This window comes from Lactuca serriola, chromosome 8 (assembly GCF_051521515.1).
Source record: "Lactuca serriola cultivar US96UC23 chromosome 8, Lser_US96UC23_V15, whole genome shotgun sequence".
NCBI classification, from domain to species: Eukaryota; Viridiplantae; Streptophyta; class Magnoliopsida; order Asterales; family Asteraceae; genus Lactuca; species Lactuca serriola.
The window spans coordinates 111,217,389-111,227,528 of NC_136415.1; the positions used below are offsets into that span (position 1 = coordinate 111,217,389).

At 38.0% G+C, this 10,140-nt stretch overlaps 1 protein-coding gene across 1 annotated transcript; it reads right to left on the minus strand.

The window, feature by feature from the left end:
• Positions 1–1,488: 1,488 nt before the first annotated feature.
• On the minus strand, positions 1,489–2,010 carry LOC145067283 (uncharacterized). Its single transcript, XM_079014459.1, has one exon. The coding sequence runs from the start codon at positions 2,008–2,010 to the stop codon at positions 1,489–1,491; it is 522 nt and encodes a 173-aa protein (XP_078870585.1).
• Positions 2,011–10,140: the final 8,130 nt, after the last annotated feature.

Below are 10,140 nucleotides of genomic sequence, written 5' to 3' on the forward strand. Positions count from 1 at the left end.
TTACGATAGTTGTATATTTTCAAAATATCAAATACAAAACAAATATATCCCGGTTAATATAACTATCTATCTTGATACGGATATACTATCATATAGACATAATATTAACTTATATATAATATTTAGCATGCGTTTTCCCCCGAAAACAGTAAAAAGTGGGGCCGTGAAACTCACCCTAGTAGCGTGATTTTAATTAATCTAAGCAGAAATGGTCAGCAGTTCACGATCACCGGGCTCGGGATGCAAGATGGCTTCAGCAAAGGAGAGAGGAGAAAGAAGTTTAGGTGTAAGAATAAATGAGGTCGAACCTGCTATTTATATTAAGATTTTTGGCCTCTCACGTCGTGAGCCATATAGTCTCACGTCGTGAGCTATGGCTGGTCACCCTGTAGACTTGCCATTTGCGTCCTTAGCTTCGGAAGGTGGCCATGTGACTCCACACGTCGTGAGATATCCTTGCTCACGTCGTGACCTTAGAAATTATCCCTTCGTAGCCTCGTCACACATCTTCTAGGTCTGAAATGTGTCAATTTGACTCCTCATGTCATGCGTTTCTATGCTCACGTCGTGAGCTCAGTCAGATTAGGGTTTCTGACAGCTGAATCTTCAGAAGGTCGTAACTTTCACATACGAACTCCGTTTTTGACGTTCTTTATATCCATGCGTAGGTATTTACGAGTACTACAACTCTCTTTTAGACTTCTATAGCTAATTCTAAGTCTACTTTAAATTCATATTATTTTAGAGATTTATAGTGTTCAGTTTATCATAACATCTTCATGCGAAGTCAGGTTTAGACGTTTTCTATATTTGTGGAATAGTATGGACATATAATTTGGGTTGTATCATAAAAAAAGTTCATATTTGTATTAGAATTTATCATGAACTACATAGTACATTTATCACCTTACTTGATTGGTATAATCACATGTGATTGTTATGGACCTATTTTGACTAGTGTTACATTCTCCCCCCGTTGAAGTAAATTTTTTCCCGAAATTTATTTTGTACCAGATACCACCGAAGGGTCCTGGATAGCTTCCCTTCTTCCTATTACGAATGCACTACCATGGCCTAAACCTTCATGACTCCTTAACTTTGGACATTCCCTCCTGAAGTGTCCAATCTCACCACACTCATAACACGTTCTTTCTCCACCATAGCCGGTTCCAGTATTTGTTCCTTGGTTTATTGTTGCAGGTGTTGTGTGACTGCAGTAGGTTGACGGTATGTCCCTGTTTGTTACATTGAGTGCACCATAAACAGTTACCTAGGTGATGACGATTACACTGAGTGCATCATGGGAGTTTTCCAACATACTTCCTAGGTTGTATGGTACTTACTTGGTTGTATGGGTATCGTTGTTGTGGATGCATAATTAGTTGCCACATCTTTTCTCTCCTCAGATGATTGTCTGGGATTCTTCCCATTAAATTTGCGCTTGTTCGTTCCAGATTCGGGAGACTCAGCTATAAATCCCACTTTGATTTATGTGCTGGTTAGTTGATGCGCTATTCGCTTTGCACTGTCATATGTTGTAGGCTTTGATGCGATCACCATTCCTTTGATTTGTGATGCTAGAACCCAACTATATCGCTCGATCTTCTTATATTCGGGGGTTACAAGAGTTGGACACATAACCACAAGATCATTGAATCTAGCGGTATAAGCATTTATCTCGGAACCCTTCATTGTTAGGTTCCATAGCTCTTGTTCCAGATTTTGTATTTCCTCTCTTGGACAATACTCCTTTACTAGCTTCCTCTTCAGCTCTTCCCATTGCATGGAGTTTGCAGCATCAATTCCCATTGTATTAATATGATTGTTCCACCATGTTAATGCTGCATCAGCGAAAGTACATGCAGCAAATTGTACTTTATAGTCGTCCGGACAGAAGCTTATTTGAAATACTGATTCTGCATTTTCAATCCACCGGGTCAAGCTAACAAACCATTCCGTTCCATGGAAGCTCTTAGGCTCGCAATTCATAAAATCCTTGTAGGTACTCATTCTGGAGGTCCCTACATTGCCTTCATTTCTAACTCCTCCTCTTGCGACATTAGCTAGAGTTGCAACGATTCTCTAAGCTATGATTTCTTTAAGTTCTGCTAAACTTATTGGAGGATTTGTTTCTGGTGGTGGTGGTTGCAATTGTTGTTGTTGTGGTTCTGGTCGTTGGTTAAGGTTTAGACGAGGGCTACTTCTTCTAGGCATTTTGTTTAGTTCCTCTACATTTTGGATCACCAAGTTTTTAGTCTATCAAATATTACTCCCAATTTAAATATTTCATATGATATGATCATAATAAAATATAGTTGTACACCTACACCTAGTTGTGATAAGATCTATGCACATATGAACTTTAGTTGGAATATCTGATCTAAATCCTTGAGACAAAAACATTTCGGGTATTTAGGTGCATTATCATCGTGGGTCCGATTCTTCATATACGACTCTATATTTATTATATTCATGCTCTATTAGTTATTGTTCGTTACTTCAGGACTAGCTGATAAGGCACCAGCCAGTCAGGACAGTCGGAGGGCATGATCATTTTAGCATATAGCCGTTCTGAAATCCAACAACCTAAGAGACATGTCTATCCTATCACCTCTCCCGTAAGTAGTCCTTTAGTAGTATCATTAATAATATTTTATATTGTAGGCTAAGGGATATACCTAAACCTAATAGAGTAAGCCCTAAACTATAGCCGTGCTTTCTTAAGAAAGTACTAATTCACTATAGTTAATAGCTCTAATACCAATCTGTCACACCCCGGTTGTCGGTGGAAACACCGGACAGTGTAACGCCATTTCTTGTATCATAGTTATCAACTTCCTGAAAACACATGCATTTTAAAAGACGTCAACATAAAGTTGGTGAGTTCACAGGTTTTGACTCCGTATAAAATAATACTTTTTATGAAGTTCAAAAGTATAGTTTTGAAAGTATCATTTAGGCTCTCCAACATTTAATATATATATATATATATATATATATATATATATATATATATATATATATATTAGGTATAATAGTTTACTTATTAAATAAGTGATATACCTATAAGTTTGACATATTATGAATAAATGATTGTAATCCCATACAAAGTAAGGTTGTTACATATAAATCTTATTTCAAATCTATACGAGTAAGTGTGCTAGGTATAATTGTCTACGTAATGAGCAAGTAGTATACCTACAAGTTCCTTGTACTTGGAGTATAAGTCTTTGGGAAACATATACTTAACATTCATACTTGTATATCGACAAAATATAATGCTTCTAAATTTGTGCTACCATGAGTCCGTAACCGCTGCTAGACATACAAACCTCTGATTAAAAGATATCCCACAAATGGTTCCTCCATTGGTGCCACAATAAAACCACCATTGGTGCCATAAAGGATTCCACCTACGTAAATACTTCCCTCGTACTCTTCATCAACGTCGGGTCCATAACAATCAATAGGAAAGTTCGTCACCCGCAGATCGTTGGGTTGTAGCTAGAAACCATGGGTGAGGTCGTCAACCTGCATAGATCTATAGTTCACCGTAAAACCAATTGGGTTGTATCCAACAACCACGGATGGGGCGTTAACCCACATAGATCCATACACAACTTCCTTGCTCACACGAGATTAATAGTTATAGGTCAGAGGATTTCCACTAAGATTCCCAATCTTAGTTTATGAATGAGGTAGCTCATGTAGACTTTGTCGACTTCCTATAACTCTAACAACAAATCATATTCGTGTCTAAAACCCTAAGTTACTAGACTATGCTTTTAAACATTACTCCTAAATTCATAACACTTTAGGCAATACAACAACTATAAGTTAAGGGAAAAACCAGGTTTTATCTTAACATAAAACCAATAATAACAAAATATAACATACGAAGTTTTATCTTGACGTAAAACCAATAACAACAAGATATAACATACATGGTTTTATCTTGACATAAAACCAATAATAACAACATACTTATCCATTAACATATAGAACTTCCGAGTATAACTTTGGAACTATATTGCACACAACATATATATAGAAACCTAAGTGTAACTCAAGATCTATATTAGTATACTTCTATAATAATAGCATACTAACAACTTTACGATAGTTGTATATTTTCAAAATATTAGATACAAAACAACTATATCCCGGTTAATATAACTATCCATCTTGATACGGATATACTATCATATAGACATAATATTAACTTATATATAATATTTAGCATGCGTTTCCTCCCAAAAAAATTAAAAAGCGGGGCCGTGAAACTCATCCTAGTAGTGGGATTTTATGTAATCTAAGCAGAAACGGTCAACGGTTCATGATCACCGGGCTCGGGATGCAAAATGGATTCGTCAAAGGAGAAAGGAGAAAGAAGTTCAGGTGTAAGAATAGATGAGGTCAAACCAGCTATTTTTATGAAGATTTTTGACCTCTCACGTCATGAGCCATGGCTGGTCACCCTGTAGACTTGCCATTTGCGTCCTTAGCTTCGGAAGGTGGCCATGTGACTCCTCACATCGTGAGATATCCTTGCTCACGTCGTGAGCTTAGAACTTATCCCTTCGTAGCCTCATCACGCATCTTCTAGGTCCGAAATGTGGCAATTTGACTCCTCATGTCGTGAGTTTCTATGCTCACGTCGTGAGCTCAGTCCAATTAGGGTTTCTGACAGCTGAATCCTCGGAAGGTCGTAACTTTTACATACGAACTCCGTTTTTGACGTTCTTTATATCCACACATAGGTATTTACGAGTACTACAACTCTCTTTTAGAACACAATAGCTAATTCTAAGTGTATTTTAAATTCCTCCTATTATAGAGATTTATAGTGTTTGGTTTATCATAATTTCTTCATGCGATGTCAGATTTAGACGTTTTCTATATTTTTTGAATAGTATGGTCGTATACTTTGAGTTGTATCATAAAGAAAGTTCATATTTGTATTAGAATTTATCATGAACTACATAGTACATTTATCACCTTACTTGATTGGTATAATCACATGTGATTGTTATTGACCTATTTTGACTAGTCTTACAAAAAGTCACATAGAAGCGGTTAGCATCCCTAGTGGCGGTTCTGAAGGGTCCACCCACATCTGTGTGTATGAGGTCCAACAAACCTTCACCCCTGGCATAAGTACCAGCGAAGGGTGACTTTGTTATTTTTCCAAGAAAACAAGACTCGCAACTATCATCCGACTTTAAGTGAAATGACTCCAAGACTCCAACCTTTTGGAGTTGGCCTGTGCGCTTCTTATTGACATGTCCAAGACGACAATGCCACAAAGATGCCTTATCCAAACTAGTGGAAGAAATGATATGCAACACATTATTTCCTAAGTTGTCTACAACCGACACAGTTTCATATACACCATCACAAGGTAATGCTTTAAAATAAAGAACATTATTATAAAAAGCATTAATACCACCACATTCATTATCAAATGAAAAAGTAAATCCTTGTTTGTACAAGCCATGAAAATAAATAATATTTCTCTTCATTTCAGAAGAGTAACAACACTTATTCAAATCTAACATTAACCCACTACTTAGCAACAAAGAATAAACTCCAATCTTGGTGACAGGTGAAACTTTTCTATTCCTCATGATTAAGTTTATCTTTCCGTGCTTCACATCCTCACTTCTTCTTAGGCCATGCAAATCAGAACATATATGAATACCACAACCTGTATCAAGGACCCAAGAATTAGTATGCGGTGAGTTATTAGACAAATATAGTGTAAATACCTGCATGGGTAGGTTTGACCTTCCCATCCTTAACATCTTGCAGGTACTTGGGGCAGTTTCGTTTCTAGTGTCCCTTATCATGACAATAGAAGCATTCAGTTTCCTTTGGGTTGGAAGAAGGAGTGACAGAACCACCTTTGGTTCCACTCGAAGAGGAGCCATCAAGAGACTTTCCCTTGGTACCCTTCGAAGGGGTCTTCTTCTTTTTCCCTCTACTTTTCCCGATTTCCAGAACAGGGGCGGTGTTAGGAGTAGGAGTAGTAACAACCGATTTACCTGTGAGACCAATTTTAGCGGTCTTCAAAAGTCCTTGAAGCTTGCTAAGCCTGACCTCCTCCTTATTCATGTGATAGGTCATTCGAAATTGATCATAACAAGTAGGTAAGGAGTGCAGTATGATGTCAATAGCCAACTCCTTAGGGAAGTTCACATTTAACTTCAGCAAACGGTCCACAAACCTTTGCATTTTCTGCATGTGGCCCGTGATGGGTTCATCGTCCTTCATTCGGGTTGTTATCATGGAAGAGACGATTTGATACTTCTCTTGACGAGCACTCTGTTGGTAGCGGTCTATCAGGTCCATGTGCATCTCAAAAGGGTAAAAGTCCTCATAGGACTTTTGGAGTTCAGCTATCATTGTGGCCAACATGATACATGCCACTTAGGTAGCATCTCTCTTATGTGCCCTAAAGTCAGCGATCTCCTCTGGAGTAGAAGTAGACTCATCAATTTCTTTCAGCTCTTTATCGAGGACATATTCCTTATCCTCATAATGCGTGACCATCCTGATGTTCCTGATCCAATCATTGAAATTCGAACCATCAAAGATGACTTTCCCACAAAGGTTCATGAGAGAGGAGTAGGTAGGGTTTGAGCTAGAAGCAACATTGTTGAAAGACATCTGAAAAGAAGAAAGACAAGTTTAGATTAGATAAAGAATCTTTAATAAGACAACCAAATGTAATATTAAGGCTAGGACCCAACACAATACTTTATAACTTGGAAGAGGGATGTCGTAATCCAAGCTATAAAATATTTGAAGGTAGGCGAATGACGATTCACCAATTTCCACCATGAAAAACGAAATCAATGGCATGTTTAAATCTCGATTGTGCCCTTTCAAGTTTGTGACTGGGATGCCGAGGATCACAAAAAAGGTTTGAATAACCATGCAAATTAACTTGGTACCCTTAATCTTAATCACCTAATCAATGTGCCGGTAACCCACACGCGCTCTACCGATCTATGATAAACATTAAGTCACCCTTTGCTACTCTTACTAGTCCATGTTAGTGTGTCGGTTACCCACACACGCTCCACTAACGACTTGGTAAGGTACAAAGTGTAATTTCATGGGTTAGCACCAATTTCACATTTTTCTAAAGTAACTAAGATTGGGAATTTATAAAAGGTTTAGTTACTTTATATTTATCATTATACTTTTAATGAGAATTATAGTCCTTGTCCTACCCATTCGGCTAATTACCCTCCACCAGTCAAGGAAGCGGTGGGTGAGAATGGACACCTATTAAGCTGCCATTTTATAGGCAACAACCTTATACCCCCTTTATAGATCGGCTTTGTGAATGAGGCCTACTAACGGTAAGACTAACTTGATCTTATACATACATATATATATATATATATATATATATATATATATATATATATATATATATATATATATATATTAACTTATAATACTATAAAGTATCAGGGTTGAATTTTAACTTTTAAAACTCTAGGGTTTGGAATTAAAGTGTGTGTGAGACTTTACAAATTCCAAGACTTGAGGGCAAGTTTTGAAACTATTCAAGACTTTTCATTTCTATAACTTATGAGTTATAATGGTTTTAAAGGAAAGTCTTTTGGAATTCCATTACTTGAGGACAAGTTATGGAGTCCATTAATTGGCATTTAGATCAAGAATTACACTAACAAACAATTTGCAAATAATTCTTATGATCTACTAAAACTCATAAGTATGAACATTCATATCAATAATTTCAAGAATCATATAAGCAAATATAAAACTTGAAAATTTGATAAGAACCATTGAAAATGGATTAGCATAATCATTACCACATTAAAAACATGTTTTATAAGTCCATAACAGTTTAGGGTAATGATTCTAATCCATTTCCAGCAGCAAAACTCGAAAATATGCACACAGGGCCTCCTAGTCGCCGAGTGTAAGAACCTAATCGACGAGTAGGATGAGTTTTCACTTGGACTCGTCGAGTCCCCCCATGGACTCGGCGAGTCCACTGAATAGTGAACAGTTTTTCGACTTTTTCAAGCATTTTGCATCAAGTATAATGAAAACAAGCCTAGGCTCTGATACCACTGAAGAGTTTTGAGCATTCTAACACTCCTATGGTGTACATGCAACCTTAGAAACCTTGGATCAATGTTTTCTCTATTATACATGCAAATTTGATTTCCAAGGTTCTCAACCTAACTAGCATGTTATGGGGTACTTGTAATATAAAACCTTTAATAGAATAACATACCTTTTCCTGTGGTTGATTGCTTGGAGTCTTGAGAACCTAGCACCAATAATGTGGATGCCTCAAGTGAAATCACAAATCACCAAAACACCTTGGAAGACTTGAGAGGATAGTATGCACTTGTAGAAATCGGCCTAACGTTGTTATCTCACACATTAGTGCCATTTCATGTGCTAAAGACCTCTTTATATAGTATGGAGGATTAGGGTTACATTCATGTAAACCCTAATACCCATGACCTTTCATTTCCATAGGATCCATGGGTCAAAAACTCCATGGACTATCCATGCAAGCTTAGCCCATCCTAAATGAACTTGGCCCATTATATATATATATATATATATATATATATATATAAGAGTCAATAATTAATTAGTTCCTTTTGATCATTAAATTAATTCTTGATCATTACTAATTAAATAATATGATTTCATATTAATATATTAGAACTTATAATATATTGATAAATGATAACTATACTATTCTCAAAAGATTATCCACACAAATTGTTTCGGTGAAGTGCAACCCAAATGGACCACGCCGGGTCGGGTCAAATACATACCAAATATAGTTACGAACTTAGACACCTTATCCAATAGTGAAGGCCAACTACTTATCTGTTGTCGCTAGGTCGATGTAGGCTCCAGCACTGGCTACTTTGAGGATCACTGATTGGACTCAGGGTAGGGCGGAGCCCCGAGGGCTCGAGGTCGCGCTTTCTAGCTTACCGCCGAGGCGGCCAAAGCAACGATAGATTTTGTGAGTGGTATGTTTCTATTCCTTATCCTATTGATTATGTTTTGTGTTATGCTTATGTATGTACCTATGTTAGGTATGTTCCTAGTGAACTCTTTGCCTACTCTAGTGTTGTTTGACTCGGGGAAGAGTCGGTCTTTTGTATCTCGATCGTTCAGTAGGGAGTTTCATATGCCCATTGGGGAGTTATAGTGTCCGTTGCGAGTCTCTATCGCCAATGAACACGAGGTTTGTACGGTTTCGGTTAATCAAGGTTGTATTCTGTAGATCTTCGGGGTGCCTTATCTGATAGATTCCATCCCTATCCCCATCGGGGATGTCTGCGTGATTGTGAGCATGGGTTAGCTGAGCTGTTTTGGTGCTATGATTGATTGTGAGGATCAGCGCGTGGTAGTTCGAACCCAAAGTAGGGGAGAACTGGTTATCTATGGAGAGGGCACCTGGATGGGTGCAGGGTTTTGTTCTATAGCACATGTTCAATAGTATATTTAGCATAGATGTGCGGGTTACTTGGCTTACATAATGTATACGCATGGTGGGGATAATGTTTTGGTTTCAGAGGTCCTGGTGGTTAGGGAGTTTGCCAATGTATTTTCGGAGGAGATACCCGGTGTGCCTCCTAAGAGGCATGTTGATTTCAGGATTGATCTCATGTCAGGTGCGACCCCAGTTGCCAAGGCTCCATATCGTTTGGCACCGACCGAGATGTTGGAGTTGTCATCTCAGTTGCAGGAGCTGATGGGCAAGCAATTCATCACACCGAGTAGTTCTCCATGGGAAGTGCCGATTTTATTCCTCAAGAAGAATAACAGTTCACACCGGATGTATATTGATTACCGGCAGTTGAACAAGCTAACGGTGAAGAATCGTTATCCCTTTCCGCGGATTGATGATATCTTTGATCAGTTGTAGGGTGCATCTTGGTCTCCAAGATAGACCTGAGGTCTAGGTATCATCAGGTCAGGGTGAGAGATGAGGACATGGCGAAGACCACGTTTCGGACTCATTATGGGCATTACAAGTTCATGGTGATGTCAATCGGGCTCACCAATGTGCTTGCGGTATTTATGGATTTGATGAATCAGGTATGGCGGTCGATGATTGAT

Excerpts from the sequence above, each read along its gene's own strand:
- LOC145067283 (XM_079014459.1), bottom strand. The coding sequence starts at position 2,010 with ATGAGTACCTACAAGGATTTTATGAATTGCGAGCCTAAGAGCTTCCAT.